This window comes from Ceratotherium simum, chromosome 6, assembly GCF_057802395.1.
Source record: "Ceratotherium simum simum isolate JZ-2026a chromosome 6, ASM5780239v1, whole genome shotgun sequence".
Taxonomy (NCBI): domain Eukaryota; kingdom Metazoa; phylum Chordata; class Mammalia; order Perissodactyla; family Rhinocerotidae; genus Ceratotherium; species Ceratotherium simum.
The window spans coordinates 26,958,679-26,979,393 of record NC_141905.1 but is presented as its reverse complement, the minus strand read 5'-3'; the positions used below and the strand labels follow the sequence as shown (position 1 = coordinate 26,979,393).

Sequence of the window (20,715 nt, the reverse complement as noted above, 5' to 3'; positions counted from 1 at the left end):
GTTGAATAAGTGGGTTAAGTGGCAAGAAATGAAGTCCAGCTCTTTAACAGATAAATGTCTAGTAGAGTCCTGAAGTGGCCAAAAAAAAAAGTTAGCATGTTACCCTAAAAACAACACAAACCATTTTCAACCTCTGTCCCAGTACTGTCAGTTGTGAAGTTTGTGGAAAATAATTCATGACCAATAATAAAGCACCAGAGTTTGTAAATTTTTTTTTAAATAGGTTGAACAGATTCGTTCTCTTATTATAATTTAACCTCTGCAGTGCATTCATCTTCCTTGACTTCTTTTTTTTATTTTTTGACTTGTATTCTTTCCTGAGAGGGAAAGAAGGGGGCGGGGTCACAGTTAGGTACTGTCAACTGGGCGTGGCCCCAAATCTATTTTAAACACAACCTATAGTGACTATTACTGAGTGATCCCTAATAGTTACTACTTGTGGTAGTGGCCAGGTAATTTCCTCCCAGCTATTTTTAAATTTTAGTTCTCTCTTGTCAGATTATACCCAGAGAAGTGCAATTATGCCCAAACATGTCATTGATTACAAATGGTCAGAGTAGGAAAAAAACCTTCAGATTAGATAGTAATGGAACCCACCTTGCCATCAGTGGTTGCTTCATACGTCATATGGTAGCCATTAAGGATACACATTAAAACAAAGAACAGTAGTCAGTGTTTTGGGACCTGTTAAACTGGAGGAACCGGTTCCTAACCTGAAAGCAGTTTGTTCATTTGTTCATTCGTTTATTCAAAAATGTACTTGGAGGCTGGAGCTACAGCAATGAACAGAGTCTCTGCCCTAGTGATGGAGCCTTTATAGTTTAGTAAATGAAACAAAATAGACAAATGATACATAATATGTCAGATGATGATGAGTGCTGTGCAGAAAATAAAGCAAGGCCTGGAGGATCCAGAGGTGCTGATAGAGGGCAATTTCAGAGAGAATGGTAAGGGATAGCATAGCTCTTTGATAAGGTGGTATCTGAATCAAGCTCCAAATGAAAGGAAAGACCAACCATGGGGAAAGTGAAAGAGTGAAGGGCTTGTAGTCAGCAGGCTGGGGTCCCTCTGTCTTAATAGCTCTGTGACCGTAGAGAGGCATTTAACTTAACCTGTAAAATGGAGTCAGCAAGAGCTACCAGGCCTGTCTCATAGGGTTGGTGTTTGGCGCAAGTAAGAAATTTAAGAAAAGCATTTTGGTAAACAGAGAAGCATTCCCTAAACTTCAAATTTCAGTGCAAAATAATACAGGGGTGCAAATTAAAGAGATATATACAGAACAGTCTTAAAACAGCCCTTTCATACAACTTCTTTTGCAGGTACTGAATTGAGTTGTCTGAGCTAAAGTGTAGAGAACATTCTCCAAAGATGAACTTTTTGCTACTTGAGTGTGAGGGATTTATATTAATCTTTGTTCGCTTTTATGGTATTATTCATTTAAGATTTTATATTTGTGCTTTTCTTCCTTTGACACCTTTTTCTTTTCTTTTACTTTGAGCTTTCCTTTTATTAAATCAGCTACAGGCCTCTTGGCTCCCGGTTGAGGCATTTCTACCCTGTTCCCGTACTCCCTGATTAATTCATTCTTGAAAAAAAAAAACAAAAGAAACCCTCTAAGATTAATATTGATGATGGGGGCTCACAGAATCAAAGTCTTTTTGTAGAGTAATTCTGAACTCCACAGCAATTCATTTGTGCTGATGTTTATTAAAGACTTGAAGTTATTTGTTTGCTTTTTTTGTTTTTATAGCCAAAGTGAATTTTGCAATAATCGTAACAATGTTTCAATAGAACTATAATTTATAGTTTACAAAATACTTCACACACTCACTCACATTTGAACTTTAGCAACCCTAGCGCTAGACAACATGGACAATATTGTGCCCTTTTACAAATGAGGAAATCTAAGGCTCAGAGAACAAAATTTAAATCCAGGTCTTCCCATGATACAAGTACGAATACATGAATGAAAAATGCTGAATTGTTTTCAACACTTGGAATTACTAAAATGGTATGTTTTGTAAGTAGATTCAAGAAGTTGCAGATGACTCAAGGAGATGACTCCATAGGGGATTATGGAAAGAGAGGGCTATATCCCTGATCATTGTGCATGGAGACCATGGGGACAAAACTCCTTTTTGTGTCATTGTCGGAAAGAGGATGTGAGCCTGAATACCCCTGGCTCTGATCTAGTGCATGAGCTTTCATTTATTTTTGTCCAGTTTCTTAGACTAATAAGACTAACAAATGAAGTTATTTCCTTCAGAGCAGAAACAAAAGTAATCATAAGCAAATATAAAATTTCTCAAAAACGCGTTGTCATGGATTTAAAGAATGTTTGCTCAGAAAAGGTTATTTTATTTTGAAGTCGAGAGTCCTGAAGACTCTTAAAATGTCTTTTCAAGTATGATAGAGGAATCAATAAAAAATTAGATTGGGAAGAGCTGTAGAGATTATCCAGCCATAGAACCATTAAAATATTTGTTCTAGAAAGGACCTTTGAAGAATCCCAGACCTCTAACTTGTACAAGGCTCCTTCCTTTGTCCACTGTGGCATCTTCACCATCCTGCAAGAATAATCCATTTCATGAGGACTGTATGATTCCACTTACATGAGGTACCTAGTGGAGTCAAATTCATGGAGACAGAAAGTAGAAAGGTGGTTGCCTGAGACTGTGGGGGAGGGGGAAATGGGAAGTTAGTATTTAATGAGGACAGAGTGTCCGTTTGGGAAGATGAAAACGTTCTGGAGATGGGTGGTGATGATGGTTGTACAACAGTGTGAATATACTTAATACTACTGAACTGGGGCCGGCCCCATGGCTTAGCGGTTAAGTGCACGTGCTCCGCTGCTGGCGGCCCGGGTTCGGATCCCGGGTGCGCACTGACGCACTGCTTCTCCAGCCATGCTGAGGCCGAGGCCCACATATAGCAACTATAGAAGGATGTGCAGCTATGACATAGAACTATCTAGTGGGGCTTTGGGGGGAAAAAAAATAAATAAATAAAATCTTAAAAAAAAAAATACTGTATACTTAAAAATGGTTGAGCTGGTAAATTTTATATTATGTATATTTTGTCACAATTTAAAAAATAAAATGAATAAATAAAGGAAGCAGGAAAAAAATAATCCATTCTGTTGCTGGACAGCTCTGTTGGAATGTTTAATTCCCTCTGCAATAACCCCTATTGGTCCAAGTTTTGTACTCTGGAGCCATGGAGAACAGATCTAGCCTTTCCCCCTGCATGAAGACACCCATCTTGTTCCCTCCCAACAGTCTCTTCAGGGCTAACTAGCCCCAGTTCCTTCAGTAGCTCATCCTGTTTTGTTTGTTTTATAATTTATTTGTATCCTGATCAAGATAAGGACTATACACTTTGATTGGCTGATAAGCCTTGCTTGCTCACTCTGTCTCCCTTTTAATTTATTTGTTGAAGAAACTGGGTCATTTGTCCTCGGGAGTTTTGGTATTTGCATCCCCCTGCTATATAGATTGACATGTTCCTCTGTCCTCTGTATTTCCTGTGAGTCAGTAATTGAGTTGAGATATTTAATTTTATAAACGCTTGTAATCCAACTATATAGTAATTCATTCTAGATCTATTTTGGGAGTGGAGGGGATACAATTTTTTCCCCATCAACTTTTTGTTTGGAAAATTATAAACATGCAGAAAAATGGAAAGAATAATATAATGAATACCCATGTACCATTTACATAGATTCACCAGCCATTTATATGTTGCCACATTTGCTTTCTCTCTCCCACTCTGCACACACACATACAAAGACACATAGGTTTTCCACCCCCTGCATCATTTGAGCTTAAGTTATAGATGTCATAACACTTTACTGCAAAATACTTAAGCACATAACTCCTAAGAACAAGGACATTTTGCTATACAATCATAATTATGTTGACTCAAGAAATTTGTTATATCTAGTTTATGTTATCTACTCTTTAGTGCATATTTCCGTAATTATCCAAATAATGTCCTTTATAGCTGTGAGTATTGTTTTTTAAATCAGAATCCAAGCAAGGATCACAAATCGTATTTAGTTTTCATACCCTGTTAGTTGCCTAAATTGGTTCTGCCCTTTTTTGGGTCTTAACATGACATTGACATTTTTTGAAGAGTCCAGGCCACTTGTTTTACAGAATGCCCCTAAATTTGGATTTGGCTGATTGTTTCCTTATGATTAGATTCAGGGTAGATGTTTCCAGCAAGAATACTGCATAGGCAGTGCTGAGTCCTTCAGTGCAGCGCTCAGTTGCATGATGTCAGCTTGTCCCATATTGGTGATAGCTTTGATCACTTGGTTAAGGAGGTGTCTACCAGATTTCTCCATGTAAAGGTACCTTTCCCCCATTGTAATTAATAAATAATGTATAGCATCTTAGTGGTTGCTTTTTTAATAGTTTTAAAAACATATGCCATCGGTCATGGGACAAATTGGATGGAAGAGATTATGAGCACATTAGTAAAGAGTTATTGCCACTGATGGAAAGATAATTTTTAAACATTTGTTTTCCTGAGAGAGGAGAGAAGAGGGGGGGAGGTAGAACAGGTGAGAAATGGGCTTTAGTGAAGACAGACTTGTGTTTAAATCCCAGCTCCACAGTTAAACCTATACAACTTTAGAAAAGTTACCTAACTTCTCAGATCTTCAATTTCCTTCCTAAAATGGGTATAATAACATAACATTCTTGGCAGGATTGTTAAGGTGATTAGATGAGATATATAGTATATGAGTGGCCTCTAACCTAGCAGCTCCCCCAGGACTATTACTTGGGAGACAAGGAAGAGGTGCTTCCTGAGCAGTTTGCAGAGTTTAAACCTATTCATGAGTGTTAATTCTCTGAAATATACAGGCATGTTGATAAGCACATGTGATCAACAAGTTAGGAGCCTTTGTGAAATTTCAAAGAAAGGAATTAAGAATTGGGAGATCTTTGATTCTGTTTTCAGACCTCTTAATGTGATCTGTCTGTAGTGGACTTGTGTAGAATCCAGTTGCTATTTGTTCACACCTCTTTCTGACGGCAATCCATTTTAATCTATTACCAGGATTATTTTTTGAAACAGTCTATATGTAGTCTGATTGGGAATAGTGAATCATAATAATTCTGGGACCCATTTACATGCATTACTGTAAAAGTTTCATTTCATGCAAGTGACAGTTTTTTAAAGTTAATTAGACTCGGCTATACTGAGGTTAGCAAAAAGTGCTTTGAGTTATCAATAATTCAGCAGGGCAGACATTTCTGTATAATGCAGTGGTTTTACAGAGTATTGTGAGATAGTTATCCCTAAAATAAATGGATGTGAGCATACATCAGTGTGGAGGGGTTCACTTGAATGTAGCGTGAAGTGATAGCATCTATGCTTTCTATTACTGGGAAGAGTGTGGGACATCAGTCTTTCTGGCCATGAACTACTAGCAACCTTTGTCCTTTATGTTACCTTTAGTTAAAAACGAAAAATGAGCTGAATGCTGGCTGATGGCCATGTCTTTCTTACAACTAAAAATTCATCTGGGAAAGAAAAATGGATTGCAGATTTGGATTTGTTTCATTGCATGAATGATATGTGACATTTTGTAAATTATTTATCACTGCAAGGATGGCAGCAATGGCTTGAGCATTGTTATGTCAAATGAAAGCAGTAATCCCATTAGTACAAGGACTGGGTTTTAGCTAGAATCTATCAGGGGAATGTTGTCACTTTAAAACCAGATTGTTCTTTTAATTGCTATTTAAAGGAACAGAAGTGTTCCCAAGGTACTGCAGTTGAGCGGTTGCAAGTAATAACTGTGAATCCATAATTATGCAGTGCTGATTATCTGGCATTTAAAAAATTGTGGCTGGAGTCAGTGACCAATTTGTTGTAGCTTGTCTTTTTTGGTTTTTCTAGTACAGAGTGTTTTATATTCTGCTTTTTAACTGGGGCTACAAAAATACATTTGCATAGTTACCTCAGAAAGTAAAGCCTGTGCATATTAAAAGAACGAAGTAAACCAAAAACAAGGGCAAGATAATGAACACTCATATTGTAAGATGAAATTAACAGTCATATTGAACAATTTTACAAATGCTTGGTCATAAGATGAATTCTGTTTTTTGATGACATGTTGTCACAGTGAACCAAGATATTTGTTGGAATTATAACCATTTGAAATATTATCTTAGAGATGAGGGTTTTTTTAACTAGTATGTGTTTCTTTCATTTATTCAGTTAGCAAATATATTTTGAGTGCCTACTGTGCATCAGACAATGTACTAGGCATTTGGGATAGAGTAGCTGAACAAATGAGGTTTATTCTGTGCTGATGTATATTTAGAAAGTTAGACATAGCAAAATCTTGTTTTTAATTTATATTAAAAAACATTTGTGATTATGCTAAGTTTTCTTGCCCTGAATTTTTGATTCATGAGATTCAAATACAAATACATTATAGTTACATTCAGATGGCCAGCAGACAACATGTGTGAAGGCTTGGAATATGCAATAAAATTTTAGTTTTCATACAGTTTTGGCTGTTCAAAATAATTTGACCAGATCTGTAGGCACAGTCAACTATTCATATGTATGGAATACTAACATTCTTGGTAGTCATAAATAACAATGGACACACTAAAATGTATGCAGATTTATACATAGTTAAAAGCAGTTTCCTTAGTGAGAGTTTGAGGGTGCTAGGGGGTTAGACAAATGTTCTGTTGTTTCTTTTATTAAAGTGGAAATGTCAGAGATTGAGAGTTTATCTCCTTTGTGTGGCATGGTGTGGTTTACTTTTGAAGACATGCCAGAGAGGCCTTGTTAATGGTCTTTTGATCTTCTCAAGTGATCCTATAGAATTTTAAAGTTCTTGCTTAGTTCTAACTCTATGTCACCTAAAAACATAGCAAGATTTTATGTCAAGTATTTAATAGATGAATAATAGTAACCTGCACTAAAACGTTTAATAAAGCTTAAACAATCTGACCTAACTGGATGATATTCATAGATTATAATACTGAATAGATGAATCAATTTTTTATAGGCATATAGCTTATAGGTACGATTGAGATTTCAAATGAATCCTTAATAATGTTCATTTCAGGAAGGTTATATAATATATAAAGGTCTTAGATTTCATTGGTATAATGAAAATTACTTCTGAATTTTATATATTGCACTTAAATATATTATTTAGGTAATACTTTAGTATCAAATAATTTAAGAGCTTTTTTTATTAGCAGAAAATGTTGAATACCTTATTTAGCAGGTTTTTTTGGTTAAATTTATAAGAAGCTTTTGACTTGAATATTTTGTTTTTAATTTTGAAATGGAAAACTAACAGTATTTTTTCATTTTAATTCTGTCATAGCCCCGTGCTGATCCCATTCCAATATGTAGCTTCTGTCTGGGGACTAAAGAATCAAATCGTGAAAAGAAACCAGAAGAACTCCTCTCTTGTGCAGATTGTGGCAGTAGTGGTAAGTTGGTATTTTTTGTGTGTATGTACAATGACTCTCCATTATAGCTACATGCCATTTATCTCTTTATCAAAACTATGTTTGTTATTTAAAGCAATTATTTGGTAATAGCATAGGTTTTAAGTTTAAAAAGTAAGTGCAGATAGAGGGGAAAAAAAGTGTGAGTATATTAGCACTGACATAAAGATATATGTTGATATAACACTATATATTAATATTTATAATTAAGCTTTGATTTCATACCCAGCATTGGTAATTCAGTGTGGAGTATTCTACATTGCAGTTTATTTTTTATGTTTTTTATTTTTTAAAGATTTTATTTATTTATTTTTTCCCCCCAAAGCCCCAGTAGATAGTTGTGTGTCATAGCTGCACATCCTTCTAGTTGCTGTATGTGGGACGCGGCCTCAGCATGGCCAGAGAAGCAGCGCGTCGGTGCGAGCCCGGGATCCGAACCCCGGGTCGCCAGCAGTGGAGCGCGCTCACTTAACCACCAGGCCAGGGGGCCGGCCCAACATTGCAGTTTAAATTCAATGTAGAGAGTTCTAAGTTTTCAAGCTGAATACAATCAGAATCACTTGTTTTCTATAACCTGAAGTCTCAATTTAAGAGAGATTTGAGTTGGAATATATAGTGTTTCAGGTCATGACACCTACTGGTGAAATATAATATTACAGCCCAGCTCTGTGTGACTCCAAATGAAAGGGACAGTGTTCTGGAAACTGCAATGATAGAATCAAGAAATCATCAGGCATGAAAGAAATTCAAATTGCCTAGAATAAGATAGGAAAAGAGTGATCTATGCAGAAGGTGATATTGAAATTAAGGAATTGCTGGGTAGGGACACTGGACCGTTGTCAAACGCCAATACCCAAAATGCTTTCAAGGTAGCTGTCACCTCTGCCTTTTTCTCAGCATAAGATTTTAAGACCACATCTCCACTTTTATAATGAGATTAAAAGTCAAATTGTGCTTACATTAAAAGAATTTGTCTTACCAAGCCAGTCTTCCTTCTTGTTAAGCAGGTGATAGTTGCCTAGGTGAGATAGATATATGGTTAGATGTATGTATATACACACACATATACACATACTTATATACGTACACATACACAAATATATATATCAACAAATTAAGTGGAAGTTATTGGATTTTTAAAAATTAATCTCTTCGTATTAATTTTTAAAATTTTCTTCCCCTAGACTGCTGAAACTTTTATCCCCAAAGTGTTATTTTAAAATTCATGACCAAGTAGTTCTCTAGTTATAGTTATCTTTAGAAACAACAACAAACCTGCGCAACACCCTAACATACTCATTTAGGATGTCAGTATAGTATAGTGGTTAAGAGCCAACTTGAGAGCCAACCATAGTCCAGCTCCTCTTCCTTGAGTTAGTTATTTAACCATTCTGAGCCTGAGTTTCCTCATTAGAAAATTAGATGATGGTAGCACCTATCTCTTGGGTTTTGTGGGAGTTAAATGAGAGAACACAAGTAAATAGCCTAGCACAGGGTCTACAAGAACTATGGTAAGTGAACTATAAATGTCAGCCATTGTTATTATTTGGCATGTTTGATATTGTTGTCCTTGATTGCTGTGAGTAATTTAAATCTTACCACCATCTAAGACAGCTGCTTGATGGTTGGATAGAGGAAATGTTTCACACTGAAGAATGACGTTGTTGTGTAACGATCCTTCCTCCTCCTGTGAAGGTTTAACCTGATAGGCCCTATGTGGTTCCGCAGCTTTCAGGACCTGACTAGGAGAGGAGAGCCTTGGAAATAAGACATTTCAAACTCTGCTTAAGAAATGCATTCTGACACTCTTTTTGATGGGCTTTACAGATTCATTAAAATTCTTTTACCTGCCCATGGTATCATGGATAGTGACAAAAGGGCATGGAAACATTATCTGTATGTTCAGTTTAATAAATTTCAACCCTACAATCTCCCTGTTTTATCCTGGTGAGGTAGTGCCTCACTCATCAGTTCTGACTCTGTAGTTATCTTTTGGGTTTTCTCACGAGGCTCATTCTGAATGAATTATTCTTTTGTTTAACTGCCTGATCAATTTAATGGTGTTCTCTTGTCTAGGGTTTACCCTTTGTGATTGTTAAGGTGGTACTTTAAAAACACCTTTCATTATTTTATTTCTTGAGTATCTATTTGTCTGGGCGCCAAGACAGATTAAAGATGCACTTAATGTGGGAAGAAAAGTTCCCTTCATATATTTCCTTACCTCTGGTGATACACTTACATGAGTTGATAAGGAATTCGAGATCATTATCTTCTAGATCACAACTTCAGGGCCTCCTTCACAGGGCACAAAGGTGTAATTCTAAACAGGCAGATCTTAGATTTTCTGATGTAATCAATCTCCCCTTGTCTTTCCCAGATTGAAGACCTGCCAAAGGAGAGGTTTGATCTCCTTTATACTTTGAGGTCACTGAAATTTTTTTCCTCTAAAGTTTCTTATTTTTCCAGGGTGTGTAGGTGTAGTGTTATGTTTTCTCTTTTCAAAAACACTCTCTTGTTTTCTCTTTTAACAAATGGAGAAGAATGGATTGAGAATAGTGTCTAGAGGCTTATATAGCTAGAGTCATTTTGTAAGCCAGTCTTTCCCCTTCCCTTCAGGTAGAAAGAGCCAGAAGCTTTGGAGTTGAGGTATGGGTCATGGCAGAAATTCAAGCCCTGGGGTCATCGTTTCCCTTTGTTTAGGATTGAGGATGGCTCAGAGTGCTTCTCTGGACTCCACAGTGGGATCCGGCTCTAGTGTTGAGGTTCACTTAATCTTCCCTTGAGTGTACTGTGCCATTCTGGATTTAGCTACTTAAGTCAAAAAAACCTTTGTTCCTAACTCAGGGAGATGCACTGTAGACATTTACTTCATCTAGTAGATCAGATGAGTGGACTTTGTTATTTGCTAGTCTTTAAATAGAAGGATCAAAATAAAATATGGTTCTTCTTAGAGAGCTTGGGGGAATTCTTGTAGTTATAGTGATCTGTTGTGACACCTTGGTAATTATAGGGATAAAAGAATAAAATAGGCTGGCATGGCTCAAAAGTGCCCACTAATAATGATGGAAGCCCCAGTGTCATGGTCCAGTCCAGTTTCTCAAGTGGGAATTACAGAGTTTTTGGTACCTTTAGTTGGCCTTATGGAAATGGCCGCTGTCTCACACGTAGAAGAGTCCGTTGGTTCTAGGATTGAACTGAGACTTTGTAATGATCCAAGGAATCCCTGATGTAAGATGTTTATGTGAAAAAAATACCCATGGTAGTATAAAACCAAAAAAAAAAAAGGAAGTATAGATAGATGGCAGCCCATAAAGAGGATCATTCTTAAATGTGTTTCCCATATGTGCCTGTTGCTTTTTGGTCACCTCTATCTGAAGTACCGTTTGTATGATGTCACATTTAGACTCTGCTTAGATTTCAGAGATGGAAGTAATAAATGTTTCCTTCTGCTTACATCATAAAGTAAAGCCAATTAGAAATTTCTCTATTTTTAAGATGGCTCAGTGCTGCAAATGGGCAGTATTTTTGTTAACTGTTTTTCCTACTAAAAGTTCTTTTGAAAATCAAGTTTGCAGGTAGGAAAAATGTGAGGTGAGGTGCATAATGCAAGGAGCCCCAAATGTGGTGTTCCAGTTCTCTTCTGCTTGCCGGAGGTTTAACTGCAGTTTTCCATATCTGTAAAATGCAGAGGATGACGTCTGCACCCTGCATCCACAGGACTGTTGTGAGGATCCAGTGAGGTAATGATGTGAAGATTATCAGTAACTATGAAACATTACACAAATGTGGAGGATCATTCTAACCACTAATATGAATGTGAGAATCATCAGATAGTCTTTAGGTCTATGGAAATGTTGGGACTAGGAAGAGATTTTACTTGACTTTCATGGATCAGCCTACTTTGAAATTAACACTGTTATATTCTCTTTGCCTCATTAAGACCAAATTATCTTTAATTAGCTTCACATAAGTATTAGATATTATACCAAATGAAATTTTGTGTCTGCTGCTCAGATTGCTGGGTGGTTAAATCTTACTTACAGATGAGTTGTGTGCATGTGTGTTTTCAAATTAGCAAATCTAAGATAAGTGTACAGTTCAAAATTACAGCATCATTCTAAGTGGAAGCTCATTGAAACTGAAGACAGAGAAAGACTGCTGTGATGCAGCTGGGAGAGGAAGAAAAATCACCTTTGTACAGTAAAGGGAGCAAGAGCTGTGGGGTCGAATATCAATCTGCTCTCAGGAGACCTGAAGTCTCTTCTGGGTTTGTCTTTATTTGTGTGTTAACCCTGAACAAAACTTGGCCTACCTTCTGCTCCCAGAGTGAGCTAGGTGGTGCATTATATGGATATATAGGTATAAAAAAAAGATCGCTAGTTTGTTAAGGTCACTGTGAGAAAACCCAGGGATTGGTTGGTTAGTCATCCAGTTTCACACTGAGTAGACACAGATTGAATAACGAGGTTGAGAAGGAGACCCTTGACTAGAAAGAAACCTAAAGATGGAATCCAAAGAGGAATAGATAGAAATGGAGGAGGAAGGATTGATGAGCCTCACCCTCCACAAGCCCAAAGCTGGATTGTCCATCCAAGTGGAGAAACAGGAAGCAGAAAGCTTGCTTCTGGCCTGTTGTTTCACTAAAATTGTGCTTGTCAGGATTAACAGTGACCTCCACGTAGCCAAATCTAAAGGTCGCTTTTCAGTCTTCGTGAGAATCTAGTGGACATAGTTCAATCCACACCAAATACTCTTCTCAGCCATGTTTGACCTGTTGAGAATCTTTTTCCTTGAAATGTTCTCTTCCTTTGGCTTCTGTGATACTGTATTCTCCGTGTTTTCTCTCTACCACTTCCTTCCACATCTTTTGTTAGCTCCTAGGCCTCTCTGCATCTCCTCACCTCAGTGTTTCTTCAGGCTTCTGTCCTTGGCCCTGTGTTTCTTACTTTGCTTCATGTCTTCTCCTGAGCTCTGGACCCTTAGATGTAAATGCCTCCAGAACTTCTCCACTTGGACGCCCCATAGGCTCCTCAGAGTTAATATCCAAAACAGCTTATCAGGCTTGCAATGCTGCCTCCACCCAAAAACAACGACCGCAACAATAACAACAGAAATCTCAGCAAACAAACAACATCTAACTTCTCCTCAGGGATTTCTCATTTCAGCAAATGGCACCCACCGGCTACTCATTCAGTTCCACAAACCATCCTCTGTCCTTTTCTCTCACACCAAGGAATCACCAAAAACACATTGATTCTGTGTCCTAATATATATCCCACATCCTCAGTATATCCACACACCCCCACCAAACCCACTCAGTCTGCTATTATAATAACCTAAATCTAATCTTGACCCTTTTTCCCCTCATCCATTTTCCATACTGCAGCCTGTTACTTTTGTAAATTGTAAATCTAATCACAGAATTTTTCAGTAGTTACCAATTACCCTTAGGAAATCCATTTTTTAATATAGCCCTAAAAAACTCTCCCAGATTGGGCTCCTGTTAACCCCATTCCACATCACTATCCCCTTCATATTATGCACACTAGTTATATTCAACCTCTTTCCACTCCTTAAATGTACCATGCTCTTCTCTTCCTCTGCACATGCTAACTTCTCCTGTCCTGCCCCTCCTCTGGTCCCATCTAACCTCACTCATCCTTTGGGTCTCTTCTTTAGGAAGGTCTTCCTTTAACCTCCTGCTAGATTCTTCCATATCTCTGAGCTACCCTGTCATCACGTGTTAATTTAATTCGTGTTTAGTGTCTGTCTTTCCCGTTAGACTATATGATCTGAATTGTCTGTCCTTTTCCTCACTGTGTCTCAGATAGACTGGTGGTTGGTTAGATAGCTAGTCCGAGGGACCCGGTGTCTGAGTCTTTATTAGTTTTTCATTGCTGCTGTAACAAATTACCACAAAGTTGTTGACAGAATTTAGTTCCTTGTGTTTGTAGGACTGAGATTCCCATTTTGTTGCTGGCTGTCAGGTGAATGTCGTTCCCTGCTTCTAGAGGCAGCCCATATTCCTTGGCTTGTGGCCCCCTCTTCTTCCCTATTCAAAGCTGACAAAGCTGGGTGGAGTCTGTCTCCTGCTTTGAACCTCTCCTCCTCCTTCTTTCATCTTGTTGTACTAACCCAGCTGGAAAAGATTCTCTGCTTTTAAGTACTTGTGGTTAGATTGGGCCCACCCAGATAAGCCAGGATAATCTCCCCATCACAAACCCTGTACCCTTAGTCACATTTGCAAAGTCCCTTTTGCCATGTCAAGCAGTATATTTACAGGCTACAGAGATTACAGCAGAGACATCTTTGGGGGGCATTATTCTGTCTACTACAGAGCCTGTGCTTTTTTTCTCCCACAGTAGTTCCTCCAAAAATCATTTCTACTGGTTTGTGGTCTCATCGGTACTTGTTTAATTTTAAACAGTTTTCCTTTGGTTTTGCTAGATGAAACTGTTATAAGCTACTAGTGTTTAGTATGTGTTTGTAATAAGAATGAATGAGTGAATGAATACATATTATGCTCTGAAATCTGATAAATTACAAACCACAAAAGTGAAACAAACTACAGAAAGACAAACCATCAAGAACTGTGTCAGCAGAAAGAACCCAAATTTTAGAGGGAATTGTTGAGTTTATGGAATGGCTAACTGAGAGGTAAGAAATTGCGTTATCAATAGCACTGTTGTCCTTTATCTAATTACTATAGATTGTGAGTAGTATATCAAGACTCAGTTACAGTCTTTTGTGTTATTTTAAAGTTGGCCATGAGAAAATAAAATGGAAATATTTCTTCATCCCTCAGCATCCTTTACAGAATCTTAGAAATTTAGAGCTGGAAGGGATCTATGGCCAATTCTCTTGAGCTAAATAAAGGTAAGATTGCTGCCTAAAGGAAAGATAGGCTGGAGATTTTAGAATTTGATAGGGTAGCTTAAATAGTACTAGTTGAGATAAATAATATTGCTTAAAGTGAGAGAAAGCAATAAGAGGAAGAATATTCCTCGCTCTTGATTGAAAGTGGCTGAAACCCATTAATCTTCAAAATGTATAATTATTAAAAAGTATTTTTCATAGAATAGATGTGAGAATAAATAGTAAGCTGTAATATGATGTGAATTACCTTAGTTACTATTAAACTACAGAGTACAAAAGCAGATTTTAGTGTAGAGAAAAATTTAGTGCATGAAATTGAGGTCATATGTGCTAGTGATGTATGACTTACAGGAAGTAATAAAAAGGCAGGAAAAAAAAAGTAAATGGTATACTTTTAAACTGATGGGACCCATTTTAAGGATGGAATTTAAATTGCTGTTCTTTAAAACTTGAGTTTTTACCCCCCTCACTATATAAGGGAAAAAAAAAATCCCTGATCAAAGTAGACCTCTCCCCTCCCCCTTCAGAGTATACTTCTCAAAGTCGACAAGCAAGCTGTCTTTGCTGTTCCTGAGCAGAAAGAGGTGATTGATATCATTTTCATATATTTAACGCCTCCCTACCCCCAGGCATTCATTTGAATGAGAGAAGCCCTTGTAAGAGAATGGTGTGGTAGGTTACATGCATCTGCCTGGGTGTCTCTTCTGCCTGAGGTCGCAATCCTATGACAACATTTTATTTGCTCAACATCTTAAATACAGATGTTTAGACTTTTTTTTTTTTTTTACTCAGGAATAGTGTGCTTTTATTAACGGCACTGATGATTGATTTTGAATGTTTTTACTTCAAAAAGCCCAATCTCCTGGTGGGTGGAATTTTATGAAGCACCTGTTAAGCTTTAGGGAGGAGGACCTTTTTGGCAGCAACCCAAAATACATATTTAAACAATGAGCCTGCCAAAGTCAGGAAATTATAAAACAGTTTTGAAATTGCAGAATCTGCTTTTTTTATTACTCCTCGGATTTCTTTTGCAGCTTGGTTATAAGTTCTTTCACATGGGATTTACTAATGTTCTTACTATTTTAAAACCAGATTTAGAAAAATAAAATCAGGTTTGGAGAGCTCAGGTTTATGTGATAAAAGACCATCAGATTTTAAACTGAACTGCCTTTCAAAGAGTCTAGGCTCACACTCCCCAAGCCTTTTGGAGAAATCGATTCCTCAGTGCAGCCTGGCTGGCTTCCTTGAATGACGTTGCCCCTGGGGGTCTCCAGATTTCCTCTGTAAAGTGAGAGCTGCTAGATGACAAGTGTGCTCAAAACAGTGTGGAAAGGCTAAATACTCAGAAAAATGGGGGAAGCCTGCTGAGGGTGTGCTTCTTGACATAGTCCAGTGACCTGGATCTTTCAGCTTCTTAGTTCTCAAATTTGCTATTTCTGCTCTTACTTCCAGAGTTTAAATTCAGGAATTTGGGGGCAAGGTGGCAATAGTATCTTCCTTCTATATCCCAGCAATGGGATATTCTTTGTATACTATTGGTTTTTGTTGTTGTTGTTTTTGGCATTCATAGTTGTATTGTGTTAAGCAGCACCAGTTTTTTATTTAGCTAACTGTTGTTTTAAGTTTTATGATTTCATCACACACAGAGAGCAGGAATTGTTTGAACTTCAGCACTCCCCTCACAGTCCGGCAAACCAGAAAACTTTGGGTAAATGGTGGTTGATGAAGATGGGGAGGGCAGGAGATTTAACAGAAGACACAGGAGTGAGAATATGATCTGAGCATCCGTTATCTTCAAGTTCTCCAAGACTTGTGATTGGAATTGGTATAAATTTTCCAAATTTCTCTCAGGGAAAACATTTTTACAGTCACTGCGATACATACAGGGAAAGAAAAAGCAGAAAGGAAAGTATACCTTGGATTCTCTGATCTTTTTGTATTTTCAAGTTCTTAAGCTTCTTTGGCTGGCGTCATTGCTATCTATTAAGTATTAGGGAATGAGAGTTTAAAAAATGGCAGGCACCATTCCCATAAAGCAGTTTGCTTTTTATTCTTATAGGACACCCATCCTGTTTGAAATTTTGTCCTGAATTAACAACAAATGTAAAGGCCTTAAGATGGCAGTGCATCGAATGCAAGACCTGCAGTGCATGTAGAATCCAAGGCAAAAATGCAGTAAGTACGGCTCTCAATAGTCCATCTCCAGGTAAATTGTTAGTTTTCAGTGTTAAAGTTTTTCTTTTTTGTAGACTGTTGCTATTTTCTTTCCTAAGTTTTAAATACATAAATGTCAAATTTCAACAGGGATCGTGGTGCTCCTTCATTATATTTTATTACTGTAAGTCAGATAACATAAGAATTTGTGGCCTTTACCGTTGGTTTCAGTCTCAATTAGTCTCTAATATGCTATATTACAGGATAATATGCTTTTTTGTGACTCCTGTGATAGAGGATTCCATATGGAGTGCTGTGACCCCCCACTTTCCAGAATGCCAAAAGGTGAACTTTTAAACCATACTAAAAATGTGTTTTATTACCTACTCATTAGCCTTGTTCCGATGTCTAACAACCCAGAGGTAGACAGGTTCCTGAGGCATATTTTCATCCCTCCCACCTTCCTTATACTTGTGGGTTTGGCACAGGTTGTGAACAGAGGAGTGTAAAAGCATTTAGTTTGAGGGTAATGTATGTAATAAAGACTCTAATTTAGAAACAGGGATAAAAAAGACCATTCCTCTCTGGAAAGCACTCCCCTATTAGAATAAGTTTAGGTAGGTCAGAAGTTTAGAACACTCTCCATATTATTCAGCACTGTGTTCAGAGGTGGGAAATTACCTATTTTTGATGATGGTGATAGTGATGACTCCAAAGTCCCATGAGACGAGCCATCACCATTTTCTTGGCCATTAGTTGATATTTTAAACATGAGCGTCTGAACTGTCCTATAGATATATCCGTATAGAATAAGGATTTTCGTCTCTATTGTGTAAGCAAGCCTACCTCAGTCTCCTTTTTCTCATTTTATAATATGTTAAACATTAAAAATAACTTTGCCTTATTACAAAATTTATAAATTTTCATTGTGAAAGATTTAGAAAATACAGATTGACAAAAAGAAATAAAAAGAACAATCAATTAGAAATTCCTTCTCTGCCTCCACACACCCTTTTAAAAAGAAACGGAACATTCTGTACATATTTTTGTAACATTATGCTTTTACCCTCCTAACAATAGATTCTAGCATTCCCACATCGTTAAATATTTTCCTAAACATAGTTTTTAATAAGTGTGTAGTATATAGAACTCCATAGTATATAGAGTGGGGGTTATAGACTTGGTGACTGTGGGACACAGATATGCTTTGTTGGTACAATATCATATTATATATATTTTAAAGAGTTCTCTAAATGTATTATAGAAGAGCTGGTACAGTATGTTAAAAATTTTGAATTCGAGTCCTTAGGTAGAGTATGTGTGCTCCAATTTGCCCCAATCTCACTACTCTCTATTGTCTTACATTCTAGCTTGCTTCAGTCACATATATTGTACCTGGGTAGTTCCTGAACATATCTGATTTTGCAACCCCATGAATTAAAAAAACCATAACTTATTTAACCAATGCCCCATGGTGGACATTACAAATGTTTGCAATTTTTTCCGTACACAGTTATTGCCTTAAGATAAATTCCTAGGGGAGGAATTGCTGGAAAAGGCTATGTACGTGAAAGCTTGTATCAGTTTTCGGACCCACCACCAGTGTATGAGAATACCTGTTTCCCTGTGTTATGACCAACACTCACCATTACTATATATCATTGAGACTAAGACACACTTTATTTACGTTTAATGTCTTTGAAATCAGATGTATCTGATAGTCAGTAGTGTCTTAGATTCAATGAAATCGTGTTATTATTTTAAATTTTTACCAATTTGATAATAGAAAAAAGATGTCCAATAATTTTTTTCTTTAAGCAGTGAGATTGAACTTTTTTGTGTTTGATTATTGGCTGTTTGTATATCATCTTTGTAAAGTGCCTGTTTTTATCCATTAATCATTTTTCTATTGGGGTTTTTCACCTTTTTCTTACTGATTTGCAGAAGCTCTCTATATTTTTATGTAGTCAAATCCATGAATCATTTTCTTTATGGCTTCAGTCTTACATGTCAGTCACGCTTAGCTTATATAAATATCCACATATTTTTCCTGGTACTTGTAACATTTAAATTTGGCATATTATAATATTCATCTGCCTAGCATTTATTTTCATAAAGGATAGGAAATAATTCTTTTCCTTCCAGATAGATAACTGGTTGTTCTGTCACCACTTACTGAATCATTTTATCCTTTCCCCACTGATTTGAAATAAGACCTTTTTGGATAAGCTGAATTTTTCTACAGGCTTCAGTTGTTCTGGTCTTTCAGTTCTCATCCGTTGATCTATTTCCCTGTGCCAGATGTATAGTTTTAATTATTGTAGTTCCATTGTACTTAAAATTTTTCAGTTTTAATTTAAAAATTATATTTTATACAGATAATTTTTTTTAGTGTGGAAAATTTCCAGAGACGATAAAACAAATATTTTTTTCCAGAATTTCCAAAAACTGATTGACTTGAAAATATCTTCCTCAAATCAAAAGATATATCTGACATGATCGGGTTTTCATGTGTGTTTATGTGGTAGAGGGAGGCTTGGTGACATGTTGGGAAAAGCCTAATGGAAGGGTCCTGAGATAGGGGCAGCCCTCTGCTCTCACTGACTTGACCCAGGGGATACTGACCGTTAATGACGGCTTCCTGAGGAGAATAACAAAAGGGAATGATCCACCTTCTGGAGTCTAGTTCTGCATACAGGCATCCTTGGGCAGCTTATTACAGCTGCAGTTTATATTTAATCTCTCTCCTAAAATGAAACATTAAAATATTTTTCTCATATATATATTAATTCAGGGATGTGGATTTGCCAAGTCTGCAGACCAAAGAAAAAGGGAAGAAAACTACTTCATGAGAAAGCTGCACAAATAAAACGACGATATGCAAAACCCATTGGACGACCGAAAAATAAATTAAAGCAACGATTGTTGTAGGTTGAGATCTTATCAAAAGAAATCTTTTATGTTGTGCTTTAAAATATAGGTGATTGTAACCCCCTTAGATTCCATTAACTTTTTAGCATCATTTTTACAAACTCAAGGGATGAGGAATATTTCTCCTATTAGCATAAGCTGTGGAAATTTTTTGAAAATAACATTTTTAATTACAATTGGCATTTTGGGGTCTTCTTTTGGCAGTATTTGTGATGCTAAGCGACATTTTTCAAGCTGCAGGATGGAAGCAGAATGTAAGAATTGGAAACAGTCATTCAGCCTACTTTATTACTGGCTGTGCATTAGAAGTGCTTAATTATATAAGCATTTTTATGGGAATTTTAAAACAAGAGAGGGATTTGTCCATGTCTATTATGAATCTTTTTTATTGTTCCAGATAACATTTTAGCAAAATACTTCTCTTTTCTATGCTGATTTAGTTAGTATTACAACTTTTTAGGATCCCTTTAATGAACTTGGAGCTTCTGAGAAACCTGCAAATGACTGTCCTCATGTTTGTCCCCGAAGAGTTAGACAGGCCATTTGGTATGTGCACACGTGTGCAAACAGACATACAAAATACTCTATTTGCAATGGCCTACTGTGATAACCCCATTTCCACTAGCCTGTTGCCATATAGTTGCCACTAAAGCCCAGTAGAACATTTAGCAGGAGTTACTTGGAGAAGTAGAGAAAAGAGAAGAAGTGAAATGGGTGTATTTTTTTAACCTGTATCGAGTATAGATTTGACTGTCAGCATTAAATAAGGTGTTTACAGATGAAATCAGTCGACTTGCATATCTGAGGCAGTTCTATCAGTAAGACCATTGCCCTGTCTCTTAAGGCTTAGTGAAAGGGCCATTGTGATGTAGAAATGAGGTGCTCCGCACACACCACACACCGTGAACAAACACCAGGTATCTTGCTCGCTTGCTTACTCTTTTCCCCCTAATTTTATCTGAAGCAATTCACTGTATCCCTGCTCTCTGAAAAACAGTATCCTCCTGCACCTTTATCTCTCAAAGGCGACATAGAAAATGTATGTTCCTTTCTAGAGTTTTCTATGAAAATCCTTTAACTGGTGGACATTTTTAAGTGGAATTTTTGTTAATTTCTGGAGGCAAACATGAAACATTTGTGAATAAAATCTTTCATATTAGCATCATTTGAAGTAGAAATTATATGTTTTTGCATTCATTCTGTGTAAGCATTGTTCTTAAAATGGGACTGTATCCTCAGGGCCCAATTAAAAAAACCA

At 36.9% G+C, this 20,715-nt stretch overlaps 1 protein-coding gene across 8 annotated transcripts in view; it reads left to right on the top strand.

Moving 5' to 3' along the window:
* KAT6B (lysine acetyltransferase 6B) overlaps positions 1-20,715 on the top strand; it is a 185,390-nt gene that overhangs the window by 108,242 nt on the left and 56,433 nt on the right. For 7 of the 8 annotated variants that reach the window (XM_087432000.1, XM_014784814.2, XM_014784815.2 and 4 more), the window contains exons 4-7: positions 7,370-7,478; positions 16,432-16,547; positions 16,790-16,871; positions 19,321-19,453. In XM_087432000.1, coding sequence (XP_087288126.1) covers positions 7,370-7,478; positions 16,432-16,547; positions 16,790-16,871; positions 19,321-19,453 — 440 coding nt within the window. The remainder of the gene's footprint in view (positions 1-7,369; positions 7,479-16,431; positions 16,548-16,789; positions 16,872-19,320; positions 19,454-20,715) is intronic. The other variant, XM_087432002.1, reaches the window with a different exon arrangement.